This window comes from Fusarium fujikuroi, chromosome FFUJ_chr10 (genome assembly GCF_900079805.1).
Source record: "Fusarium fujikuroi IMI 58289 draft genome, chromosome FFUJ_chr10".
Taxonomy (NCBI): Eukaryota; Fungi; Ascomycota; class Sordariomycetes; order Hypocreales; family Nectriaceae; genus Fusarium; species Fusarium fujikuroi.
The window spans coordinates 285,286-311,328 of record NC_036631.1 but is presented as its reverse complement, the minus strand read 5'-3'; the positions used below and the strand labels follow the sequence as shown (position 1 = coordinate 311,328).

Sequence of the window (26,043 nt, the reverse complement as noted above, 5' to 3'; positions counted from 1 at the left end):
AGATACCAGTAATAGATATGCATGCTCGGGAAAACCAGTTTTTGCGGTCTTATGCATCACGTCTGGCGTGGCTTAAGTGGTTGGAACTGCAAAGGAGAATATGATGTTCGTCTTGCTCAGTATAAGCTTATCCTTTCTACCGAAAACAATTTATAAAGTGGCATACAACCCGGACCTGCGTCGACATCTACATTGGCAAGAATCTAATCATATCGAGGCGGGCTAAAGTGACTGGATCAATTGCCAAATCACGCAGCTTCAGTAGCCAATAGACGACCTTCCTGTCAATATACCCGTTGCCGTATGAGATACCCCAAACCAGCGGATTTCTCAAAACCGGCAGCTCTTTTACGGAAAATACCACATTGTACTTTTGAGCTACTCTTCTCCACTGGTTTATACTTCCCTCTGCCAAGTTAATCCAGTCTTCGGATACTCTCCATGTAATGGTAACTTGGTCTTTCTCATGCTCATATCTGAACATAAACGCGTTCATCCTGTCGTGACACCATATTTCCAGAATCTTGAGGTTTGGTAAGTGCCAAGCTGTAACTGCACTTTCTTTCAAGAGACGATTTATCCGACGCTGGAATAATAAAACTTCTCCACGGCAGTTATACGGAACTTCAAGACATAACTGCTCCAGTTTTGAACCATGTTCGAGTTGCTGTGACTTTCGAAGATTCTGAATTAAATGCAGTGAGTTCGTACCAGGAGGTGGACAGAGTGAAACTAGATGGCGAGCCTTCTCTGCTAGAGCCTCCTCAGCTAAATATGTCTCCAGTTCAGACATTGCGTTGATAGATAGAATATGACAGATAGTTCTTGGAAAAATGTCGAAGGAAAGATGACGGATATTATGGGGAAGCTGAGGAATCAGGTTGTTCAAGTCGCTGAAATCTGGATCTTGGGTAGTCTCGAGCCGGAAAGATGTGACCTTCGTTAGGGCCATGCGCAAGATCCTCGCCAAGCTCGAGCTCTTTATCCCTCTTTTAAATTGATGACGTATCCAAAGAGTATGGACGATCGGGACCTCCTTCAGGTTCTTTCCTGTCGTCAGTTCAAGTGGCGTGCCATGTAGTCGCTTCGAGCTTCCCAGGTTCATCTGCATTAACCAATCCTTTCCAGGCGCACGTTGATCCCTGGCATCTTTGGCATGAATGAATCCCGTAACGCTCGGTGAATTTGCGAGGTCCTCTTTTAACTGGAAGTTTTCATGCACAGCATAGTCCATTGATGCTTCTAGAAATTGCCTATTGTGACCAGGTAAGTAGGCGGTGATCTCGAGGATCAACCCGGTGTCTCGATCGCTGGAGGGCTTCCAACGGCGGAGGACATCGAACAGTACTTTGAGGGAATGGGTAAATCTTTGGTTATTCCTAAGAAATACTGTTAGAAACAAAAGAGATGACAAGACCTGACAATCTCACCAATTTATCGTGGCATGAGACTCTGGCTTATCGCATTCCGTGTCATCATAGTCCTGAAGCTTGATTCTCAAGCATATATAGCGTATATACGACAATCTCACGGCCTTTTCGCCCATGGTCATCTTGAAAAACCTGGCTAGCTGGCAGTTGTCGATCAGGAGGCGTCGAAAGGTAAACTTTTCGAAGTAATCTTGCCATTCTGAAGAGACGTAGGTATAGCGACTGAAGCCCATAGCTCGATGTTCCTGCTGTCCAGCCACATATTCGAAGATTTGCAATCGAAGCTCGAGAGGGAGCGATGACTACTTGTAGGAAATATGTGTCCTTGGGTTGCTGGATGCCAGAGTCATGTCGAAAAGTTCGTGTTTTGTCATACTTGAGACAGCGAAAATTGCGACGGCTAGTGGTTTATTAATATATATCAACTGAATTTTTGTTTCTTTATGAACTTTTTGAGTAATCCACTGAGGGCGGGAGTTTCAGCAAATCTTTAAGTCCTTGCCTTTTTAAACTTCAGGCAACATGGGCTCTTATTCGCACAAACCACGAGTGAGTCATTAATCGAAACAATAAATGAAAAAGTTTAACATGATACACAGCATATAATTGGGAAGAAAATATGATACTTCTCCCTAAGTGATCCAGCTCACGTAACTATATCCACCAACTCCCAATCCTTTTCTTAATCCACAGATGTCCTTTCTAGCCCAATTCATACCAGCTCCAATCCGCAGAAACCTCATTGGTAGAGAAGGCTCCATTCCCCAGCCCGGGAAAATAGAGTGCAGGTGTCATCATCTATGCAGAACTGCAAACACTCTTGGGCCGAATATGCTCCACTTATATCCTTAATTTAGTTTCCGCCTCCGGTGTACTCTTGGAAAACGCCACAGGAGGATTTAGATGGGGATCTCCGGGACAGCCAAAAGCGGCGGTCGTTTCAGTGCTTGTAGCAAGTTTAGCCGAAGATGTTGTGAGTACTGTAGAAGATGTCTCAACTTCAGTAGTGGCAGTATTGGTAGTGAGACCTGTGTTCTCTGTTGTATATATAGTTGCTATGTCAAAAGCCAGGTATGTAGTATCTGTTGTTTCCGCGGTAGTAGTGGCCACTGCCAAACTCGTAGGCAGCTCAGGCAGATCGCAGAAACAGTCTAAAGAGTACCAATTCCAGTCGGTGTTGGAGCCATCAGTCTCCTGCATTTTGTCCACCAAAAGATCACAAAAGACATTTTCCTTCGCAACAAACGCAATACAGTCATCAGTTCCCCTACAGGTATCACGGCATCAAGAAAAGATCGCAGTCTCAGGTACGGTGATGAGATGGATGCTGTCCGGGTTTGTAACATCACCTTTGGCATCGTAGAGGACACTAGCTGGGAACCGGGTATATTCATTACTGGTGCGAGTGTAGCCAGTTGAGCTGGGAGTAAGGATCGTCACGGTGGTGGTGGCGATAGTCCCAGAGGTAGTTGTGCCAGTGACCGATGCTGCATCAGTGGCTATAGTCTCGGTCGTGCTTGTAGCTACTGATGAGGGCTTTCATGTATCTGCAATGGGAAGCCCAGTTACAGCAACGATTTTAGGCGCGATCATGTTGAAAGAATGGAAAGCTCACGAGTCAGCGGGTCAATGAGGGACGAGAATTGAACGGAGGCAGAACTCGAGTCTGGTGTCAACGCTTGCTATATGTACGCCGTTGGATGTTTAAGATGATTTCCACGAATTTTCGTCCTCGGCAGACTAATCCAGGGGGTCTCCTTAGAGAGAGAATTATTTTTTTGCTTATACTAGCCAGCTAAAATTTTATTTAAGCCTCTTTATAAGCTTATTCGTATTATTGATCGCAAGAGCTTGCTACGGTGAAACGATTCAGCCTTTTGGACGCTTGTCAGTTTCGGGCCACTAGTGTTAATGGGTTTTCTCTCTCTGTTTTCGACTTCCTGTTCGTGTAGCATTTTACTGTCGTAAGTAGTAATTCTATGATGTATGTCCGCTGTCGAGAACTTCTAAGACAATGTAAATGGAGGCGCTTTGCATCAATGATTTACCCGGAGTGTTTGAACCGATGACCAAGGCCCTTGAACCCACCAGCAAATATATCATACTTCTCCTTTTTGACTACTGTGCATCTCCGACGCTATGTAACTCGTATGTGTATCAAGTCTCCAGTGGACACATGATATAGTCCCGAAATTCAAGTGCCTTCAATGTTCAAACCTGAGACCTTAAAGAATTACCCTGCACAACAATTACTAATTTTAGCAAGCACCAAATCTGGCTTAGACGCTTTCACCCCTGCAGTAGCGCCTCGTCCTTAACAATTGATTCAGCATCCAATTTGTCAAGACCACGAGCTAGAGCAAGACTATCGATTTTGGGAGATGAGGTGAGCAAAACTGACGGGATGTGATTCTTCATAATTGCCCTCAGTGGCTGATTTCTTCCATTCTCTTTGGTCTTCCGTTTTGCCTTCTCGTTGCGCACTTTACATCCCACATTCGTCTATCGTTTATGCGCCACGATGCATTGCAATATCTTTCTTTTGGCTGTCAGCCTCATCGCTGACGCCGCTTTTGCTAGTCCATGCAAGCCGCAGGGCACAAGTGAGTTCAAATCCCCTGAGCAGATGGTGGCTGCTGACCGTGAGGCCTAGCTACTGTAGCGACAACATCAGACTTGACTAGCACTGTTGAATCGTCTATCACCACATTCGTGGAAGGTTCAACCACTGTCGCCGCTTCGGAGACAACAGAAGCTTCTAGCACTACGGAAGCATCTGTTACAACGACCCTAGAGTCTTCAACTGCCGCCGCTACTTCTTCAGATGCGACAACAGTGACATCCGAGGCTGAGACAACCACTACCGCCGCCAGCACCAGTACCGCACCAGCCGCCAACCCAACATACTCCCTCCTCGCAAGCGGCGGAAACCTCAACAATGCCCAGCCCCAAGGAAATATCGAAATGACATCTGTTCTCGTCTTCAACCCATCCAACCCCCAAACCGGCGGAATCCGAACCTTCAATATCGAGCCCTCTACCGGACGTCTCCAAGATGCCAACGGAGGAACCTACGTGTGCGCCTACTTCGGATCTTCGCCTAATACGTCGACTCCACCTACAATCGCATATTGTAATCCCACCAACACGGGTACTAACAAGGCGTACGATTACTTGACCTGCGAGGTTGTTGGTGGGACGCTTTCATGCACCGCGCCTCAGACTATATGTCAGGAGGATGAGGATATTGGGCTATCCTGTCTTACTCCACAGGATGATGTGTATGATCAGTTTTTCACTCAGCAACGTGTCACTGGTATGGGAACGACCGATTTCTGGTATATCAGCACCGGAAGTCCTAGTGGCTTTAACCCCATTTCTATTACTGCTACTCAGGCGTAGTGGGCTATCCTTACTCGGAGCGATCTAACATCATAGTGAAGGAAAGCAGAGAAGTCAAAAGGCGTGTGTCCATGCACCTGTGATCTTAGAAGACAATTTGGCAACTGCAACCTGGTACATGGATAGTGATCATAATCGGACATGCCTCGGTATCTAATTACCATGCAGAGATAATAAATACATCGCTTTGCATACTGTTCCTTGCCTCTGAGTCTTGTACCGCGAGGCTCCAGCTACTATTCGGGAAGTGAACCCGAGCTTCGTCAAAGTTGAAACGTTTTCTGGTATCAACGTCGCTATGACCACGCCAGCTCGAACTTGAGTGACATAGTTACTTCTCGGGACGACATCCAGGGTACCAACCTTCCGAACATTGAGCGGAGGAACGTGCGGATACTTATCCGATTGGCAGCCGCGGAGCCCCTGGCATCTCCATATAACCATATCTTGAAGCATTCGTCCGTTTCCGTTACGTTCTGGATCAACAACTCAAGTTGGTCTCAGCGTTCTGGACGGCAAAAATTTTACCCACTTCGATGTTTGCCTCACTTTCACAGCGTATCTCGAGCCGAAAGAACTTGTGCAACTCTGAGGAACGTGCTCTTATCAAGAGTCGGCGGGCCCGGGGTTCATGATATACTTCCCTATTCGCCGTCAGATATTTATACCCACTGAGGGTATTCTTGCCGTCTTTTTGCTGGCCGTAGATTTTTTGGGCTCATGCTGACAGCATGTCTATGCGAGAAGCGCTACCCTCCATAAACGGGAATAAGATAGTAGATCAGCGGGTGTCGGGAATGCCGAAAGCTTATGCAGCTGATGACGGCATGATCATCGGGTAATTGAGAGATAAGCCTGTTACCCCAGAGCAAGGCCATGACTACCATGGCAGCTGAAATGTCTCGTGTTACGATCAAGGTGGCTAGCGATGTTTCACGTCGGGATGATTCCGCACAGCGTTACATTGTTATCATAGTGTCCATCATATCGTTAACTGCATGACCCTCTTTACAGAAGCAGTAAGTACCCAACGTACGACATTTTGCTAACACAGAGGCTCTGAAGGGATACAGCATGTTGAAGGCAAGGAGAACCTAGCAGTACAACATTCCCAGACCTTGTTCAGACTGTTGACTGCATGATATCCTTATGTAATTTATAACTCGGTTCTCATAACTAAAGTCCGTTATGGACCCCGGCATCGGCCCCCGAGAAGCCTTCCAAATAGAGTTACCAATTTGCAAACTCGACATATCCAACGCCCAAATTCCCCGCCAAGATCCACAGAAATTCTCGAAGCATGCAGCCGAGGCTTCCAGAAGCATTCTTTGAGTGAACCTTCGGAGGAATAAACTCGGGATTGTCAGGCACAAAATGGCAAATGCCTCACAAGAAAACGTGGCAAATATGCCTCATTTTCATCTTCGGCGGCAGCGATATAAGTTTTATCAGATGACCGCCACGGCGTCGGACCCCGGCGCTAGCGTGATCGGCTCTCAACGCCGTGATACCGAACCCAGGCTGATCGACATCAACCAAGGGGTATAAAGTGGATATGAACTTGTTTTGAGCGTTTTTTTCATTTTCTCCGAGACGCCGTGGTGATCTTTGCGTATTGGACGGTTCGTGAGTAATGAACGGAGGGATGATTACGGATTAATGACACTTTGACCAGAGGACTTCGGCTAGAGTTGCACATATCTCAGAGTGGATAAGTCATCTTGTCAGAGAGTTTGCGAATAGAGTTTGGGCTTTATCGTTGTCGGCGTTATTTCATCTGTTTACATGGTGTTGATAGATGATCCTCCAAGGAATGTTTGGAGTATTGATACCAGATCTCCAGTATTTTCGCGAATTATTATCTTTACAGTAAAACATGAGATACAGTAATCTATCCCAAACAGAAAGATTATATCACGCAAAACTCAATTGGTCAAAAAGTCTCACCGAAGACGACCTATCTCGACCCCAGGCCCCGTCCAAAACTCCACCAGTACCCTCCCCAGTCATGGAAACGCCGGATGATAGTGACATGGAGTCATAGTGGAGCAGGGCGCGATACACGATCAAGTTATAATCCGGGGTAATTCAGTTTCTTGTAGTCATAGAAAGGGTCAGATTTATAAGGACATGACGCTCCCGGCTCCATCTTCCCCAGATTCTGCATCCCGTTCCCGACTCTTGTCCCTTCTCCATACGTTCACTTACCGTTTTACTTGAAGAAACATTTTGTTGAATATACTCATCATGGCGAAGAAGGAAGAACTCCCTCGTGATATCGAGGGCGTCGATGATCTTCAGCGCTCTCCCTCGAGATGTACCCAGGAGGGAACGACAATCGACGCCGTCTTTGGCGAAGTCTCAGAAGATGGACCTAACTACCGCAATGTACGAACCTCGGTCCGTTCTCTTCACAATTACTAATTAGTATCCAGGTCGGATGGATCGCCACCGTCGCGCTCATGACAAAAACGCAAATCGGCCTTGGAGTCTTATCAATCCCTCAGACCTTCGACGCTCTAGGCCTCATACCCGGCATCATATGTCTCATCGTCGTGTCAGCCATCACGACATGGTCAGACTACATGATCGGCGTGTTCAAGCGACGACATCCGCAGGTTTACGGTATCGACGATGCAGGACAGTTGATGTTTGGGCGGATTGGTCGTGAAGTCCTCGCGACTGTTTTCATGCTATGTAAGCGTCATTTCCCAGTGATTAGGAGAGGCTGGGGTGCTGATGACTCGCAGACTGGATCTTCGTTGCTGGCTCAGCGATGCTCGGTATCTCAATCGGTCTTAACTCGGTCTCTACACACGCAGCCTGCACAGCCGTGTTCGTTGCCGTGGCAGCTATTCTGGGCTTCTTCTTCGCTAGTATCCGCACGCTCGGCAAGATTGGCTGGTTAGCGTGGATCGGACTCGTCTGCATCATGACTGCCAGTAAGTTCAAGCCCCCTTCGTCTCACGAGATCATGTTGAGTAACACGAGAACTTAGTCTTTTGTGTCACTGTCGCTGTAGGTGTGCAGGACAGACCTGCAGCTGCTCCGCAGGGAGGACACTGGGAGTCCGACTGGAAGCTCTTCAACCATCCTAGCTTTGTCGACGGTATCACGGCTGTGTCGTCGCATATCTTTGCGTTCTCGGGCACACCTGCGTTCTTTCAGATTGCTGCTGAGATGCGTGAGCCAAAGCACTACACCCGCTCGCTATTGACCTGCCAATCGATCGTGACAATCACGTATATCACCATCGGAATCGTGGTTTACTACTACTGCGGTTCATATGTTACGTCCCCTGCTCTCGGTTCAGCTGGCATTCTCATGAAGAAAGTCTGCTATGGCTTTGCCCTGCCTGGTCTTATCGTGACTGCTATGCTTATGACTCACGTGAGTGTCTCCCTGTCTTGTCAGTGATCTATACTAACCTGCCAAGATTCCCGCCAAGTACATGTTCATCCGGTTATTGCGCGGTACAAAGCACCTCAACTCTAATGGTATCGTGCATTGGGGTACCTGGTTAGCCTGTACAGGAAGCGTGACCATCATCGCATATATCATCGCCAGTGCCATCCCTGTTTTCGGCGGCCTGGTGTCACTCATCGGAGCTCTTCTCGGTACGCTGATGTGCTTCCAACCCTATGGCTGCTTCTGGCTCTTCGACAACTGGCACAAGGGCAAGACTGAAAAGTCACTCAAGTGGTGTCTTATGGTTTGCTGGAGTGTCTTTGTCATCGTGGCTGGAACCTTTATGATGGTTGCCGGTACCTACGGGTCGATTGTTGGTATCAACAACTCGATGAAGGCTAATGGGGGTTCAAGCCCGTGGTCTTGTGCTGATAACTCCAACTCTGGCTCAGCTGGTCACTAAATGGCTTAAGTCTTGTGATCTTTATGTCGGGCCGAAGATGGTGGCTTAGATGCACTCGAGACTGGCCTCTTGAGTGGCTTTAACTGTGAAGTGAAGGTTTTGTTTTGAGCGAGAGGCTTATGTACGAGTTGTCATTTGCGGTGCGGGCACATTACTGGATGATATATCGAAACCTCAGATGCATTTGGAACGGTCATTATAGAATGTAAAGCGCTGAAATGTCGCATAACAATAGAATACCCATTTCTTTTTCTTTAATTACTTTTCCTTGTGAATGTTCATGACCTATCGATGTTAGTGAGGTGTTAGAGATGAGGAACATGCATAAGTATAACGACAACTAACCCGACCACCAAACTGAGCTTAATCAATGGATTAAATATTTCTTATCATGTTTTATGACGATAACGTCTTGAAAGAGTCACATGATGCCATCACCAAACCTTGTCCCCCCAGCCCCGTTATCCTCGTCATCTAGGCTTATGTAATGACATCATTGAACCCCTGCAGTTCCGTGCTCACTCCACTAACCAACCGGAAGCTCGGCTTGCGGCAAAAAAAAAGTTACTGATAATTCTCCTCATTACGAGTCATCGCCTCTTTTCACCAACCCTCATCGCTCATTCTCACAAGAAACAAAATGAGCTTCGTAAGGGCGTTTTCGTTCCTCACGGTCGTGAGCGTCGTTACCTATACCATCCTCTCAGTGGCCACGTCACTGAGTGGCGGACCCCCCGCTGTGCAGACGGGTAATGAAACCCACCCGATTCCGGCCTTTGGACTGGGGACTTGGTTGGCTAAGAAGGGCGATGTGAGTTCGAATACGAGGTTCACGAGAACAGTGCAGTACTGATGGGAGTTTAGGTTGCGCATGCAGTGGAATATGCTTTGAAGGCCGGTTATCGCCATGTCGACGCTGCTGCTATCTACCGAAATGAGGAGGAGGTTGGGCAGGGCATCAGGGCATCCGGCCTGTCGCGCGATAAGATTTGGGTGACGAGTAAGCTTTGGAACACGGATCATCGACCTGATCTCGTGCGCAAAGCCATTGAAAAGTCTATCGCCAATCTCGGCGTCGAGTACCTCGATCTCTACCTCATTCACTGGCCTGTCGCTTGGGTCCCCGACACCAAGGACCTCGACAATGACACCTCCATCGTGGATACCTGGAAGGCCATGGAGGAGCTCGTCCGCGATGGACTAACGCGCAACATTGGCATTTCCAACTTTTCACCAAAGGATATCAAGACCATCCTCAAAATCGCCACCATCCGCCCTTACGCGCACGAATTCGAAACGCATCCCTATTTACAACAGCAATCCTTCGTTGACTTTCACACGAGCGAAAACATCAAGGTCATTGCATACTCACCACTCGCCAACACGAACCCAACTTACAACCCCGACATTCCGAGCATTCTCCACGATGAATTCTGGACGAAACTGGCGGACAGCAAGAACGCGACGGTGGCGCAGACAGTGCTGGCGTGGGGACAGCAGAGGGGTACTGTTGTGATTCCCAAGAGTACGCATGAGAAGTACATTGATGAGAACTTTGGATCGCAGGAGATTACATTTACCGAGGATGAGAAGAAGGAGGTGGCTAAGAAGGATAAGAAGTATAGGTTTTTGAATCCTGGGAAGGATTGGGGCGTTGATTTGTTTGAGGGTCTAGATGGAGGGTCGAAGAAGGAGGAGGAGAGAAATGAGGACTTGTAATCGGATCGGGCTAATAGACGGAGGATATTTTTAGATGGTATTATTAATAAGATACCAAACCTCTCGGATATACGGATACTGGACTTGTGAACAAAGCGTCTATGTCTCGGCAACACTATCTAATATATGCATGTAATGGGCGAGTCTAACATTAAGAATTACTCAATAAAATGATCTAAATCGCCTTTCAAAACCACACTGCAGCAATTTTTCGACGTCGCCCGACGAATCATGAAAGGGATCAGATCGTGTCTTAAAAATGTCACACAGATTGGATTTCCAGTATTATCACACAAGCGTCTAAGCTTACTCTTTATAAAGGGTTAAAGGAAGAGAAACAAACGTCAGAAAATCCTACGAGCTTCAAATACTCCTCAGAATATTATCTCAATTAGAATAAATATAAACAGACCAGATTCTGCTGATTGACTTCCCGTCTTCGGGAGTTGGCCGTCCTCTGTAGGGTAGTCAACATCATCTGCAGGAATCCAATTTCCTAGAGTTTCACAGCCACAGTAAATACAACCCTGGCAGTTCAATCAGGCGCAGCGCAAAAGCTTCTACGTAACAACCAACTCTATCCCACATAAAACAATTGGTCATCAACTCCCTCTCAAGTCCTTCAAAAAGCAAAACTTACCCAGAGTTTAGTAAGGAAATTGGCATTTCCTGCACGACTCGCACCATTCAGGGTCCAACCCTGCGCCACTTCTCAACGCAAGTCAAGAGCCATGATCAACATGCTCAATACACTTAAATCTCGCCTCGTGGCATTGCATTCGAATCCAAGACATGATCATCCAATCCGTTATTCTAGCTTGCCCTCTTGGCTCGTAGGATCTACAGGTGCCATGATCCACTAACTAAGCCCCCTGTGAGGCTAGAGTCGTAGCCGAAGTTTGCGCCCTGACGAACGGATAAAGATGAATGGGCATGTTTACGCAGCGGGCGACGAGTCTATTCTAGATCGGATGATGCATTTGGCTGTGCTGCCGTTGTGCCGTGGCTTATCGGCTCTTGGACCCTCTTGTCAAATTTTATCTCAGTTGACTGTCATCTCGCTGACCGGCAGTTTGCATGTACGCTCAGACCTCAACTGAACTACGGGAAAAAGTAAAAGCTGCTTACGTCTCCCTGCTTAGACTAGACATTACATACCCGCAACGTCAGTCAGTCTTCAACCTCGAAACCGGGAGTATACGACGATCATAGTATAACAGATCAAAACCCCGACTGGGATAGAAAAGCCACTCTTATATCCATCCTCCTGTTTCAACGGTCGTGATCACCATGACCCCCCGAAACGAAACACCATCGTCCTATTCGCCAGCACGTGGAAACATCTCCATTAAAAAGTCTGCGAGGCCCAGACTAATTCATCCCGCGTGCCACATGATGCAACCTCAACTCCACATGGTTGACAGGAGAATTCCCCAATCTGGCAAAGCGCACGGCAAGGGTGTTAAATAGCGATCGCCGGATATAATTGTCACCGCTTTTGAACTCCCGCTTCACGAGGTAACATCGTCAAGGAGATGGTTCGACATTTACTATTATCCTTCCTTTAAAATGCTCTCCTTCTGCTCGTTGTTTTGTTCTCGTGTTCTGTAGTTTTCTGCACTCTTTTTTTAACCTAGTCACTCTCTTTTCACTCACTTATTCGGAAGCGTTTTACGCTCCAGTCACTCATTTACATTTGTTTATTAAAAAGATGCATTTTTCTAGTTTGATTCCCGCTTTGGGGGGTCTTGTGGCTGTTGCCACTGCCTCGCCTCACCTTCTCCCCGGCTTTGGCCTCGGTCTCGATGTCGATGTCTCGCTCGGAGGTAACAGTGCTGGGGCTTCTAAGCCCGTTGACACCACCTCCAAGGGTCTCGACCTAGCCCCCACCACGGCTGCCGTTAGCCAGAAGGGAGGCCTTCCTTCTACCTGCAGCTTGGCCAACAGCTGGGAGAACCATGTTCTCTTCGACGGTATCGCTGCTCCTGCTTCTGGTGCTGCTGCCGCCATTAAGCTTGGTCTTAACCTTCCCAATGCTCAGATCGAGGGTGATGCTACTCTTGAGCTTGTGAAGGACTTCCTTAAGGAGCCTCGTGTACGCATTGGTCTTGGTGCTATCAAGGCTTACGTCGAGCTCGATATTTCTGCTTCCGCTGCTGTTCACGAATCCATTGAGCTTTTCGCTTCTTCTGCTCTCCAGCTTGAGGTCCCCGGCCTTCTCGAGGCTGAGGCCGGTGCTGCCCTCGCTCTTGACCTTGTCGTCGGTGTCGATGCTGCTATTGACCTGTCCGCTGGTGTTTACCTTGCCTTTGGCGAGGAGGCTTTCGTTGAGGTTTCTCTTCTCACCAAGGAGATCGTTGACGTCTCCCTTGAGGGTCTTGTTGCCAAGGCTCTCCCCATTGGCGTTGCTGCCGAGGTTGACCTCTCTGCTGAGGTTTCTCTCACTCTTGGCCTCCGCCTCCGAACTGAGATCGATCTTTCGGCCGAGCTTGACATTCCCGTTCTCGACATCGAGGCCGGTGCCAAGATTGCTGTCTGGGTCAGCCTTTTCGAGTACACTGCCGTTCTCATCGCCACCGACAACTGCGCCGTCTCCGTCGATGAGCTCATTGCTCTCACCCTTGGCCTCGCTGTCGAGCTCAACGTTGAGGTCGGCGACATTCTCGACATCAGCCTTGCTCCTACCCTGACCGTCACCCTTGCTACTGCTGCTCAGGCCAAGGTCTGCCAGCCTAACCGCGGTACTCCTGGCGGCTTCATTGAGAAGCAAGGTGGCCCTTCTACCACTCACACTCAGGTCGTCTCTCTGTCTACTCTGCCTGCTGGAGGCTCTGATTCTACCACCGACTCTGCTCTCCCTGATGCCACTGGTTCTGCTGACGCTTCTGCTTCCGCTGATGTTACCGGCTCTGCCACTGCTGACTCTTCTGACGCTTACCCCGTTCCTGGTGCCTCTGGCTCTGAGACTTACCCTGCTGATGCCGAGACCACCGGTTCTGGCTCTGGCGCCTATCCCATTCCTGGATCTGGCTCCGGTTCAGGTACCTCTGCCGGCGCTGAGACCACTGGCTCCGGCTCCGGTGCTTACCCCATCCCTGGTTCCGGTTCTGAATCTAGTGCTTCCGCTGGTGCCGTGACTACTGGTTCTGGCTCTGGTGCCTACCCTGTTCCCGGTGCCTCTGGCTCTGAGACTTACCCTGCCGGTGCTGAGACTACCGGCTCTGGATCTGGTGCCTACCCTGCTGGCCCTGGCTCCTCTTCCGCTCCCGCTAAGCCCCAGACCACCGGCGATGTCACCAGCACCGTCACCTCCACCCACGTCTACACCATCACCAGCTGCGCGGCCTCCGTCATCAACTGCCCTGCCCGCTACACCCAGAAGGTCGTCACCTCTACCGTCATCGAGAGCACCTATGTCTGCCCTGCTACCGAGACCGGTGCCGTCCCCGCTACCACCACTGCTCACTCCACCAAGGTCCATGTTCCTGTCACCACCATCACTGACACTCTCACCACGATTGTGCCTTGCAAGACCCGAACTACCAAGACCTTCCACCCTCCTACTACTCCCCCTCCTGCTCCTACCGTCACCATCGTCGACACTACCACCTACTGCCCTGAGGAGGGAAAGACTGCTCAGCCTTCCAAGGGCCAGACTACTTTCCAGGTCGTGACCACTGCTTCCCCTAGCACCAAGGCTTACGAGGTCCCCAGCCACGCTGCTCCTACCACCGAGGGTGAGGAGAAGCCCACCGCTGAGGTCCCTGTTCCTGGCAAGCCCACTGGCGAGGCTCCCGTTCCCGAGAAGCCTACTGCTGGATACCCCACTCCTGAGAAGCCCACCGGTGGCAAGCCTGTGGCCCCTCCCGCCCACAGCGTCCCTTACCCTCCCAGCAACGGAACTGTCTCTACCCATGTTCCCGTCTACCCGGCTCCTGTTCCCACCACCGCCGTCCCAGTGGTCCCCGCTCCCGGCACCACCGCCGGCTATGCGCCTCCTCCCGTTGTCTCCCAGCCCGGAGTTGTTCCTCCTGCTGCTGAGACTCCCGTGGCCACTCCCGTCCCCACCACTCCTGTTCCCGTCAGTGGTGCCAGCGTGGTTCGCACTGGCTTCATGCTGGCTCTCCCAGCTGTCCTTGCTTTCTTCATGTAGATGATAAACGGTTAAGATTACAGGATCTATGTATAACATTTAGGCGACGGGACTTGGATTAGCAATAGTTCATGGTTTCTTTAATTTTTAATATTACTATGTCAACCAATTGAAGTATCCCCGAGTAATTACTTCTATTCCACCAACTGTAGTAAGTCATGTGTTTGTAATGCTTTTTTGCCAAGTTGGTTACTGCTTATTTATCCTGACTTGAAATAATGAATCCTGTTTGCATTTGCATGTCGCTAGGCTATCCAATGAATTGAACTCTCGACCTGCTGCTGCCTTGTTGACGGCTGCCTCAGCATAGGAAATGTCACAATTGTCTTATGAGTGTATGGCTTATTTGCCCTTGGAGCTGTATGTACCTAAGAATCTAACAGCAACTCTGTGCTAGAATTGATGGGCTTGGTCTACGTGTGGAGAAGCATTACCAGGAATTCTTTGTGCTCTCGTGGAGTGCACTACGACCTAATTCTTGGGAGTTCAATTGATGTCAATCACTGACTTGTCAAGAAGAGTGGTGCTCAACAGATATTTGGGGAGATGATAACATCCAACTGTCCTTGTTCTGCCATGCTTATCCCTCATCACCTCATGACATCTCAAACCCTGTGATCAATAACAAGCTTCTCGCGGCTCACTTTCCCATTCCAAACATCGCGGATACCTTGAAGCCCCTCCTCCACCCCCTTCAGGATCCTAAACCTCGGCGCCTCCCAATACTGTTCATGGTTCTCAGCCAGCCAATGCATACCTCTTTCGATGCGTTTCTGCCACTCGATGATCCTATTCTCCTCCCTCTTCCTCTCCTCATCGCTTCGATCTTGAGCATCAACTGCAAAGTCAACTTGCTCAACAACTCTGACGCTCAAAGTAAACTTCCACGCTGGATCCTTCTTCACGAGGAGAGTTGATACCAGACGGAGCTCTTCTGCGGATACCTTGGGGTCACAGCAACGGCGAGAAAGACTTGGCGAGCTTTGGTCGTATTTATCCTCCAAGGCCTTTTCTTCTTCCGGCGAAAGACCTTCAAAGACACCGAGACCAGCACAAACTGTGTCGAAAACAGTCTTTAGTGACTTGCCAGATCTTTCCAGGTATGCACGTATATCCTTCACGACAGTTGCGCTTCGGTAGTCAAAGACCTCATCCGCACCAAGCCTCTTCAAAGCTTCATGATTCTGAGGTGAGGCCGTCGTGATAATGGGGCTGAAACCCGCTGCCTTGGCAATCTGGATAGCGGCCTGGCCAACAGCTCCAGCACCGCCCCAGATAAGAATCGGCTCGTTCTTTGGGTCGTCGCCAGTGATGCTAGCGAGCGGGAAACCATATCCTGCGACATTGAAAAGAGCATCGAAGGTCGTTGCACTGCCCACGACAAGTGTTACTGCGGTGATGGGATCAAGATGCGCAGGCCTCTCGAAAGCCATCAGAGGTTCTGCTAAAAGGAAACTTTGATGCGCGCCAAGGTAATTAGGTCGATGATCATACGGCAACGATTGGCCAAAGATTTCCTGGCCAACTTTGAAGGGAGATTCGGGCCCAACTCCGCGAACTATGCCGGTGTACTCGTAGCCAGCGACGTATTCTGACATGTTCATGTATGAATGGCGAGTATCAGCTGGGTTGATTGCCGAGTACTGCACTTCTACAAGAGACTGTGCCTTCTGTGGGACATACGGCTCTTCGATTGTTCGGAGTTCATGTTTGCCATTTGCAAGCATGTAGATAGCTTTATTTGAGCGAGACATATTTGTAGGTTCTTTCAAGAAAGCACGTAAATGTAGTTTGATACCCTAAAAAGCCCCAGTTCTTCAGTTTTGTTAAATACTCTAGCATAACGTTGTTTAATGGGTCAACCTCGACGAATCATCCTGTCAATCGTGAGGGTGAAACCAAGAAGTCTGACGACCGGAAATTCCGTCTGGATTCGCTTGGCGATAACGTTATGCGTGACAAAACATCTAACCGAAAGGAGTCTTGACAGCGCCTCGAAATGACGCGAGAACGTGCCGAATTGCGATATGGGACGTTTAATTAATAATGCAGTCTGCGATAAAGTTATCTAAACGTCGGAGTGTTTATATAAGCATTCTCATTATATTGTCTCAAGGCTGATCATTCTCAACGAGCTTATGCTCCTGGGAAACCAGCGTGAGACAATTCGACTTTACAGTTAACTAGAACGAGTCAAGCTTATTTTCACTGGGGATAGATATATAGAGATCCTAGTCTTACATTGTTACGCGATACTTTTACCGTCACAGTTCAATTTCCCCATACGCGTCTGTCCTCCCCCGCCCGCCTTGTCACTCACCCTCTCGCCACGCTAGTTACTAGAGTACATCACCTCTCACTCTACCTGAATCTCACCGATTGCAATGACCTTCTCCGCTTGGACTGTCCAGGTGGATCAGGCACTGGATACGGCGGCACAGGTGCTCGAGCAGGTTCTTCATCCTGTTCATCTTCCGTCTGTACATATGCAAACCGACCTGGTCTGACTTTCTGCTGATCGCCCTCTACAATCTTTCTTTCCGGTGGTCGAGCGTCACTCCTTTGGACAACGGCTGTTTGTAGCCTTCTCCTATCCTGCGATGCAACACTCTGCGACGAGCTGACTCTTGTCCGTGGAGGTCTTGGTGCGAGTCTGAAGTCTTCGTAGTCCTCGTCATCATCTGGTTCCGGCAGCCTGGTTGGAAGCTGACGGGTACGTCCTTGGTTAGATGGCTGTGCATCTTGTGATGGTCTAATGACGGATGGAAGAGTCTGGCGACGACGTGGCGTTGTTCGACTTGTAGTTGGTGATGGTGGTGCCTGTACTGACGACCCTGAGGCGATAGATGGCTGACCCCTAAGGACCAAGGGCTGTGGCCTGCTCTCGTAGCCCTCGCGTAGTCGTTGCGGTGCCGGCGCGTCCTCCAATCCGCCCTCAAGCTGGAGATACTCCAGTATAGTATCGAGTTTGGATCGTATTTCCTGTGTGTCCTGCTGACTGACCAGTCCCATATCTCCATCATGTTCCCTTACTCTGCCTTGGAGAAGATCCATCATTGTCTGCCTTGACGAGAGCCCTAATGAGTCTTGGTATTCAGGTCTTTGCCTATCTTCGAGCAGCCGGTAGATAATGCTTGTCAATTGACGAGATCTTTCTCTCTCTATGTTTAAGGATCTTGTGTCATCGCTAGTATACTGACTCGTGACTGATGGACTTCTTCGGGGACGGCCTTGGATCCTCCCTGGGTCGGATTGTATCTCGGCTTGGTACACCTGACGTTGGAGATTTCTGAGTTCAGCCATGATGTTTTTCAAAGTTATGCCTTCTTCTGACGATGCTCTATCCCTTGTAGGAACAGACGGTCGTCTCTGCCGAGGTCTCGGATATGCCACATCCCTTCGAAGGCTACTTAGGTTAGGCTCGGTCTGAGGTTTCGGTTGTCGCAAGGGTTTCGGTCGGACTGAAGAACCCTTCGGCTCTCGCGTTGGGTACTCAGGGTACGGTGGGATTTTCTCATTATACCCGGAGGAATCGGCGGGACCGTATCCTGGGTCAGAGTATCCTGAAGGCGGAACATCGTATCCCGATGGAGTGAAGTACTGGGGATCCCGAACACTTGCTCGTGGGACAGAGAAATACCCTTCACCTCCAGGATATGTATATGAGCTGGGATAGCCAGCTGGCAGCGGTAGGTTTGGCGATGGATAGTACGATGGATTCGTGTTCGCTGGATATGCACCCGGCGGCGGGAAAGGATATGTGTTGGGGTCGACGCCGTAGCGCATCGCCTGCCTCATTACCGGATCGCCCGAAGGAACGTCGTTGGTATGTGTTCGATAATGCGTAGGCTGTTTATGACGAAGTTTATGTCCACGGTTTGATGTTTTGGGTTGCTTGGCTGGCTTCTTGCTTGGTGACGCGCTCTTAGCTTCTTCCCCGTCGTGTTCCTCGTCATGTGGACTCTCTTCTGGGGGATGACCCTCTGCGTCATCTGATGGCGGGGGTGTCGACACCATGGTGACTGGACCAATCACGTCAAGGACAAATAAAGATGAGAGAAAGACCGAGGGAATATCTGACAATAATTAGAACCGTTGGAGATTGAGTATTAAATCGAGGATCCGCGAGCTTATCTTGATCCGGGCCCAGATTCCACAAGTTAAAACCTGATGAGGCTCTGCTAAGGTTGCCTCTTTTTCGTTAGGTCGCAAACGACTGACGTGGACGAAAGAATGCCTTACGAAGAAAATGCATCTGCTATTGGACTATTGGCTCCCGCTGTCAACGATGTATCTTCACTGTCCGTGTTGCGTTCCGCTGCAGAAGTACAACGTTGAGCGACGCATTCTCTTACAACATCATTGGTGGCGTGATGTCTTCATTGGACACTAAAACCGGAAACGGGCGGGTTGGTTGCAACCGAAATGCGAGCGTGATCATTTGCATGACTTGGTCAGGTTACAGTGAGGGAATAATTCCACTGATCGCCGGCGTAGCTGGAGAAGTGTCGATGATTTCCTTAGGTAACTTGAGTTGCCAAAGCAATTGTATAAGAGCAGGAAGAGATTCTGTAACTAATTAAACATTTTGCTACGACATGTTGAACATGTTTGGGTAGAAAGACTGCCGTGAACCCCGGATTGAGGCCATCAGGATGTCGGAATGGGCAGATGCTGACCACCTTTTCTGCACGTCGTACTTGTCTCGCCAATCGCGCGGCCCCATCCGCTGCATGTGCATGTACCGTTCTGCGGCCAGACGAATTCGACTGTCCGAGTCACAGTGTACGATTATGAGTCTCGACGGGCAGAGATAAGAGGACTAACATTAATCCCTCCCCGATGGAACTATCGATAGGTTCATTCCCCGAAGAAGTACAGTATATCTCACCAGCGAGTAAACTCCATACCCCCCAAAACGCCATCAATAACCGTCGGGGAAGGTCCAAGCATATTACCTAACAACTTCTCCCCGGGTGAAAGTTTCTGATCTAACTCCTGCCAGCTCGTCGTTGCAAGATTTGCGTAGTCATCCTTATCGCCGTTACCATCGTTACCAACCAGATCAACCCGAAACGTCAGATCGTGGAAGTTATACGGCTTCTCTTGGTTGAATCCATCGAGGACTTTGATCTTGTCAATGATAGGATCCGTTGTCAAGGCAGTCGACATGAGTAATGCTATGTAATCCGATGACATGCTTTCGAACCGTGGGAAAGGTACCTTGAAGCATAACTTGTCGCTCTTCATTTCAGCAGGACGATTCAGGTTGCGTCGACCGTATGAATCATCAACAAAGTCTCGGAAGCCGCTAGTTTGATCGGAGAAAGACCAAGTGAGTCTGAAGGACTCGCCGAACTTGTAACGATCCCCCTTCAATCTGGATATACCTGATGTTTCCACGGGCTCGAGCCGCCAGTAGCATGGTTCGTCCGTGCTGCTGATAGAAGGAAGAAATACTCCTTGAGCATTGCGATATACTGTCAAGGCTAGATCAGCCTTCCGCATTGCCGCTGTTTTGATACATAGTAAGGTATCAGGGCCAATCTAAGCACAAATTAGTATCACTCGATACTGACCCATAGCAAGAAATCGGATTACTTACACTATGTCCCCTGGCGATCTCCAACCGCCACACCACGTGGCTGAATGCTTTATCTGTTTTGGTGCCTACGAAAGTCAGCTTGATCCTAACACAAGCCGGTGCTCCATTTACCAAGCTCAGCCCCAGACGGGAATAGTAAGATAGGTGTTTGAGTCCTATAGGTTTAGAATATTAGGTGTTGCAATCGATGTTGTAGCATATGTAAACGGACCTGCTTGGCTCAAAGAGAGGGGTGGTAGAGGAACCAGGATTCTGAGCCGTTATCTTGGCCATGTCGCCAATAAGCCCAAATGGCCCATTTTTAAAGGCTTCTTTGGGTTGTCGATCTGGTACTCGAAGATTTGTGCGAACTGGTGTTACCGACTCGTTTGGACGATGCCCTAGATAGGCCGGTATCTATACTAAGATTAGTAGGAAACTGTGTCCAGTTACTAAATGCCATATACCTTCTTTTGAGAGATGACGCCAAAACTCTCGTTCTGGCTGGCGACTTTGAAACGAACATGTAGCATCCTAGACTCCGGAATCACCATGTATTCACTCAGCTTAGGAACCGCGGCAAAGAACCACGACCTAGTCTCGCGATAGCCAGCCATCTTTGAGATAGCGTCAATAATTGGTGTTAGTTCTGTCTGCTCGATAATACGCCAGTTGTTGAAGTTTGCGACGGAGCCACTCCAAGCCGGCGGGCTACCAAACGTTTAGTAATTACGCAGAGTCAAGACATTCCACAACTCACTCTGCTGCCAGGATCGAGTTTCCGCCAGTGGCCTCAAATCCCATATTCTCGTTAGCTTTAGCAATTCTGTTATAACCCTCTGCACTGTCCTGGCTCTCTTTCGACCCCTTGACATTTCCTTTAGCTCCAAATGGCTACAGTTACAGATGATTAGCTGGACCCTGAAGAATCAGATGGCAAACCTACAGTGGAAACAGCAACTCCGACTTGTGCTTTGAACGACTCCTTATCCTTGCTCTGCTGGACATCTTCATCGCTCTCGACAACCTTGGTAGTCTGAAGGCAGCCTCCAAGAGTGACTGAATGACAGAAAAGGTGGCCAAAGGTGCTATAAAGCTCCCGAAGCGCGTTGATCTGCTATCTATTAGTGTTCGTTCTTGACGTTCATCGTATCACTGACATTCTTGGTCTGTTTGATCCCATCAAGGGCAGTACGAAGTTCCTCGGTTGGCTCTAGATCTTCTGGTCTCAGGAAGACATCAACACGAGGAAACATGTAGCTTCCAATCATCCGTTTTGCATAACCCTTTTTGGTCTTCGTTCCACCAGACGTGTTTTCTTGGGCAGCACCGCCTGTGACGCCTACTGAGTATCCACTCCAACCCCCAGACCTGCAGACACATTTCAGCAAGAGTTGCACGCGATTTGAATAGCGTCTGAGAGTGACTTACGCCGAAGCTTCCACTGACGATGCACTGAAATGGTTTCTGGCCATTGATTCCTGGAACTCGTTGCTCACCATGGTTATTTCGATTCTAGATCTGTCATTGATTGCATATGATGGAATTGCCCCGAGCTTTGCTGGAATAGGCGCCTCCACATCTTCTGCGGTGAGTGGCTTTTGTGTTTCGATGGCTGCCTCCGCCTTCTCTGTGCTTGTCGGTTTTTCGGGTTTGACGGTTGCTTCAGTTCCTTGTCCTTCAACTGAGACGTCTTTCGGGCTATCAGGTGATTTTTCAGTGCCGGCCGTTGATGCTACTGGCGTCTCGGTTGAGGTTTCTGGACTTATAACTGGCTGTTGAATAGCAGCAGGAGGAAAGGCTATCGGTCTCGGTGGCAGCTTGTTTCTAAGCCGGAAAGCTGGGGTCGTAGCTCTTACAATTCTGCTTGTCCTCTTATCGACTTTCCAACCATACAATAAGGAACAGTTCCTCAGTACAGAGTCCCAATCAGCTTCGTCCATTTGACTCGTGTACCTTTGTCCTGATTAGCATACCTGGAGTATCTCTAATAAGAGCTACTTACTTGAGCGGGGATGCCTCACGTGCAGCAATGTCAGACGAACGGAGAGTTTCCTGAACGTTTATAGCTGTCGTATCGACATGCATCTCCTCTGCTGATCTGTCTTTGAAGCTGAGATCGGGTTTCATTTGCTCCATAGCCTGCAAGACATCTTGGCTAGCACCATGGAATTTGGAGGCAGCGGCAGAGACCTTTGCATCACTACTTCGATAGCGTATTATAATAGCTGGTGTGCCGTCAGAGGGATGAACCTTGGCATTCTGTTGACGTATGAGCGCACAGAGACAAAATGAATCAGGGTTATAGTGGATAATCACTACTTACATCCAGAGCAAGGTACTTCTGCAAGGTCAATTCATCTCCAGCTGCTGTACCATCGAGAGAACAAAACGTGTGCATTTTTGGATCCGCGGACCTGATCAGCAGTTAGCCAGAGACTTAGTTCTGTCATACTTCATGTTTCGAGCCGTCTCACATCTTCCCAATCAGACGTCGTAGTTCTCCCAAAATCATTGTCGACGGATCTTTGCCTTTGAAAGCCGATGCATGAAGGGATCCGACGTTCTTAGCATCTTCAGGTTTATCCCCAACCTGAATAAACTTCATGATAAATGAGTCCTGCAGAGCAGCGCTTTGGCTAGAGGCAGGCTCAGAGGTCGGAGCGATCAGAACAGTAGGGATTTTGGCCTCGCGCATGGCACTACTGCGCATCATCTGCTTGTATGTCTCGAGGGTGACATCTTCGGGAACGAGAGAGCAGTCGTCGGCGCAAAACTTAAAAGTCTGTTCGCTGCTCAGAGCTTCGTTTATCTTAGTTCTTATTTCTGCCAGCGTAATACGGGTCTGAAATGTTGAAGCATCGCTATTCTCTGATTAGCTCAGGTCTTTGACTAGTCACTGGAAAAACTAACTCTGCGAATTTGAGGGTCGTGACAGCCATGCGGCCAATAGCAACAGATGCATCGCCATCTTGACCCTGTTTGGGTGATGTGGTGAGACTGTACACTTTGACAAATACATCTTCTTTCGTTGGTTTTGGCGGTTCTGCAGACATCATGATCTAATAAAAGACTCGCGTGCCGGAAATGACGGGACTTTTGACTTGTCAGCAAAATAAGGGGAAATGGGAGCTGATAGGCAAAGTCCTATGCACAGAGATACAGTATATTAGAGCGCTGTGTGAAGCCGCAGTAACTCAAATAAAAGACGATCTCGCAAATGACAACAGGAACACAAGTATAGCTCGCGCTCAAGATGGACGCGAACCAGGTGAGAGATTGGGCATGGTCCTTCACAAAATCAACCTTTATCAGCTGTCTTGGCAGGCCGAAAGGTCCTAGACCATGCGTATACGCGCTGTAGTACAGCGGGTCACCCCCACCAGAAAGGTCCAGGCCACGCACTATTGATGAACTATTGATGCATCTCCAGGGATTACCGTCACAGGCATCCCATTTCGGTCCATGGCGGAACGAGCATGCGTAAACGTCTCGGAACCCTTTGCCCGCTCTACGGATACAACAAAGTTCATTTGGTCTCTTCCAGAACTTGCAACTTCAACCGCACTCAAGCTTCACTATTCACCACTACGTTGTTGCCGATCATGGGCTACGTCCTTCTCGCTCCATACAATGACTCCATGCACTTGGGTCAAGGATTCAATTCTTTTCTGCAGCGGCCCTGCATTGATGGGGCTGTCAAGCTTACTCAAGCCGACCTTCAAACCCAAGCTGCACGCGCCGGAGGTCCTTCGAATGTCTCACAGGTTGTCTCATACAGCTCACGTTTCGTCGAAAAGATCTCCGATGTTGTCAGAAGCATGAATATCAGTGCAGCCTCATCCATCAAGTTAGGAACTATTGAAGTCTCTGGAAACTCTCTCAGTGTAGATGAGGCAAAGTTCGCAGGCAGTGATATGAACGCTGTAATATCCGTCAAAGTCATTAATCGTAAGTTTTGATGTATCTCTAAGTGAGGTGCTCTTGACAGCAGCTAATTTTTCCATAGAGATTACTACAGCTATTCAAAATCCTACCTTGTTAGTAGCTAGAATGGTGAATAAGCTTCTGCTAACGAAAGTGCCAGTCTGCCATTGGAGAAGTCTGAGAATATGTCGGAGCAGCCTCGAAAGATGACAAGTGAAAGATTTTTCAAAATCTATGGCGATAGTTATATATCAGGTAACTCAAGACAAAGCGTTTTTGTTTGGAAGTTTAAATAACGAGTAATATAGGTTTCATGGAAGGTGGTGATCTACATGGAATTGTGTCCATGAAAGTCCTTGACGCTTCCAAGAAAAGCAACGTTGAGACAGCGTGAGCCTCATACCAGGGTATAAATTCCAGCGATACTAACATGAAACAGGCTGAAAGGTGCCATGAATGGTTCCGCTGGGGAGTTCACACTTAGCGAGGGGACCGCCACCTCTACGATTGAAGCAGCAGTTCAAGAGACAGAATCCACTGTGACCGTCAACTGGTCCGGCGGAGGGCAAATCAAGAATGACGATGCGGAATGGACCCTTGACTCCCTAATCCGTGCTGCTTCCGCCTTTCCGGGCCGTGTTGCAGCATGTCCACAGAAAACATATGCAATTTTGACTCCCTACAGTCGCAACCGCAGCTTTGTCAAATGGGCAGAGGAGAACGAAATTACGGTGCCTGACTTCTCTCCCATTCAACAGTACACGCATGATCTGCTTGACAGTTTCATGGAGTTTAAGAGCAACCTGGGCCGCATACAAGCTGTGATCGCTAACCCTTTGGCATATGAGCCAAGCCGTTTCAATAACGCTGTCAACCTCAATATTGAAGCACTCGTAATTGAGCGTCAGGCAATCAAGAAAGAGATGGCCAAGATTGTCGGTATCATTGACAAGCTGTTAGTTACGCCACATCCTACTGTGCTTACTGACCAAGTCGTTCAACTAACATTATCCCCCGCAGAAACAACAACCCATCGGAGCTTATCACCGAAGAGGTGCAATCGCCTGAAGTATGGGCTTTCAGACTTCCGGTTCTGATAGAATCCTCAGCTGTGGACACTAGGCTTTCAGACTTGCAAACAGCGCGTGTTATCAATGGGTTCTGTGATAACGATCCAACACAAGACACGATTGAGCCTCCAACCACGGCCGGCCTTGGAAGTGAGATGAAAGACAGTATCAAGAACGTGCAGGACAAGGTGCAGGAAAAGGAAAAGGAGATAGAAAAGGAGGCACCAGCCGCCGAAATATGCTCAGCCAGCATCAAGGAACATCTCATCCCACAGGAGCGAGCCTTTGTGGATTCAGAAGACAACAAGCGGAAATACTCGCAGTACCGCTTTGATCGCTCGGCAGGCAAGCCAAGCGGAGGATTTTTCGTCGACGCTGTAGTTCTTGAGAAAGCGATGTACCCCGTATCATGGCCCGTAAGCATCGAGATAAGTCTACGGGTATGGGGCAACGGCAAAGTGAAGCTAGTACGGACGATGTACCAGCAAACATATCAGACGCATGGCACGGACAGAGGAGAGACGCAGACTAGCATGACCTTGAATCTGGAGGAGGGGGAAGTGGTCAATCGCGTAAGGCTGGGCAAGGGGAATGATCATGGAGGTATGACTGGTGTTGGATTTGTTGAGCTGCATACTTCGAAGAGTAGGAAGGCAAGTGTTGGCTCCGCAGAGCTTTGTGATGAGGTGGTTGAGTGTTTGCCATATGATGGATGCACGGGACTCAAGGGTTTCTGGGGTGGCAAGGGGGATCTCATTGACAGACTTGGTCCGATTTGGGGTAAATAGAATATCCGAGATACGTAGCTGTAGCGTAGAGTATGACATGGAACTCCGATCCACCTGAACGAGAATATTGGTTCCAGTCTATAGGAGCGCTAGCCAGAA

The 26,043-nt window shown here is 48.9% G+C and overlaps 10 protein-coding genes; 5 read left to right on the top strand and 5 right to left on the bottom strand.

Moving 5' to 3' along the window:
- Window positions 1-187: 187 nt before the first annotated feature.
- Window positions 188-1,663, bottom strand: FFUJ_10334 (uncharacterized protein; the record flags this gene model as incomplete). XM_023569105.1 has 2 exons in its annotated part: window positions 188-1,379; window positions 1,431-1,663. 2 exons carry the CDS (start codon window positions 1,661-1,663, stop codon window positions 188-190), a joined length of 1,425 nt encoding a protein of 474 aa, XP_023436366.1.
- Window positions 1,664-2,270: 607 nt separating this feature from the next.
- FFUJ_10333 (uncharacterized protein) lies at window positions 2,271-2,630 on the bottom strand (the record flags this gene model as incomplete). The annotated part of the gene is made up of 1 exon (XM_023569104.1): window positions 2,271-2,630. The coding sequence occupies one exon, from the start codon at window positions 2,628-2,630 to the stop codon at window positions 2,271-2,273; it is 360 nt and encodes a 119-aa protein (XP_023436365.1).
- A 1,321-nt stretch (window positions 2,631-3,951) lies between these two features.
- On the top strand, window positions 3,952-4,832 carry FFUJ_10332 (uncharacterized protein; the record flags this gene model as incomplete). XM_023569103.1 has 2 exons in its annotated part: window positions 3,952-4,033; window positions 4,084-4,832. The coding sequence occupies 2 exons, from the start codon at window positions 3,952-3,954 to the stop codon at window positions 4,830-4,832; spliced, it is 831 nt and encodes a 276-aa protein (XP_023436364.1).
- Window positions 4,833-7,079: 2,247 nt separating this feature from the next.
- On the top strand, window positions 7,080-8,703 carry FFUJ_10331 (related to neutral amino acid permease; the record flags this gene model as incomplete). XM_023569102.1 has 5 exons in its annotated part: window positions 7,080-7,220; window positions 7,268-7,529; window positions 7,583-7,774; window positions 7,831-8,222; window positions 8,269-8,703. 5 exons carry the CDS (start codon window positions 7,080-7,082, stop codon window positions 8,701-8,703), a joined length of 1,422 nt encoding a protein of 473 aa, XP_023436363.1.
- Window positions 8,704-9,343: 640 nt separating this feature from the next.
- On the top strand, window positions 9,344-10,422 carry FFUJ_10330 (related to glycerol dehydrogenase; the record flags this gene model as incomplete). XM_023569101.1 has 2 exons in its annotated part: window positions 9,344-9,514; window positions 9,568-10,422. The coding sequence occupies 2 exons, from the start codon at window positions 9,344-9,346 to the stop codon at window positions 10,420-10,422; spliced, it is 1,026 nt and encodes a 341-aa protein (XP_023436362.1).
- A 1,711-nt stretch (window positions 10,423-12,133) lies between these two features.
- FFUJ_10329 (uncharacterized protein) lies at window positions 12,134-14,575 on the top strand (the record flags this gene model as incomplete). XM_023569100.1 has 2 exons in its annotated part: window positions 12,134-13,897; window positions 13,955-14,575. The coding sequence occupies 2 exons, from the start codon at window positions 12,134-12,136 to the stop codon at window positions 14,573-14,575; spliced, it is 2,385 nt and encodes a 794-aa protein (XP_023436361.1).
- Window positions 14,576-15,180: 605 nt separating this feature from the next.
- On the bottom strand, window positions 15,181-16,329 carry FFUJ_10328 (related to toxD protein; the record flags this gene model as incomplete). The annotated part of the gene is made up of 1 exon (XM_023569099.1): window positions 15,181-16,329. The coding sequence occupies one exon, from the start codon at window positions 16,327-16,329 to the stop codon at window positions 15,181-15,183; it is 1,149 nt and encodes a 382-aa protein (XP_023436360.1).
- A 607-nt stretch (window positions 16,330-16,936) lies between these two features.
- FFUJ_10327 (uncharacterized protein) lies at window positions 16,937-18,592 on the bottom strand (the record flags this gene model as incomplete). Its single annotated transcript, XM_023569098.1, has 1 exon — window positions 16,937-18,592. The coding sequence occupies one exon, from the start codon at window positions 18,590-18,592 to the stop codon at window positions 16,937-16,939; it is 1,656 nt and encodes a 551-aa protein (XP_023436359.1).
- Window positions 18,593-19,462: 870 nt separating this feature from the next.
- On the bottom strand, window positions 19,463-23,215 carry FFUJ_10326 (uncharacterized protein; the record flags this gene model as incomplete). XM_023569096.1 has 13 exons in its annotated part: window positions 19,463-20,122; window positions 20,181-20,245; window positions 20,292-20,335; window positions 20,392-20,576; window positions 20,627-20,870; window positions 20,920-21,053; window positions 21,106-21,273; window positions 21,320-21,530; window positions 21,591-22,115; window positions 22,165-22,421; window positions 22,486-22,576; window positions 22,637-23,023; window positions 23,073-23,215. 13 exons carry the CDS (start codon window positions 23,213-23,215, stop codon window positions 19,463-19,465), a joined length of 3,114 nt encoding a protein of 1,037 aa, XP_023436358.1.
- Window positions 23,216-23,764: 549 nt separating this feature from the next.
- On the top strand, window positions 23,765-25,944 carry FFUJ_10325 (uncharacterized protein; the record flags this gene model as incomplete). XM_023569095.1 has 6 exons in its annotated part: window positions 23,765-24,110; window positions 24,169-24,199; window positions 24,247-24,341; window positions 24,395-24,476; window positions 24,526-25,041; window positions 25,107-25,944. The coding sequence occupies 6 exons, from the start codon at window positions 23,765-23,767 to the stop codon at window positions 25,942-25,944; spliced, it is 1,908 nt and encodes a 635-aa protein (XP_023436357.1).
- Window positions 25,945-26,043: the final 99 nt, after the last annotated feature.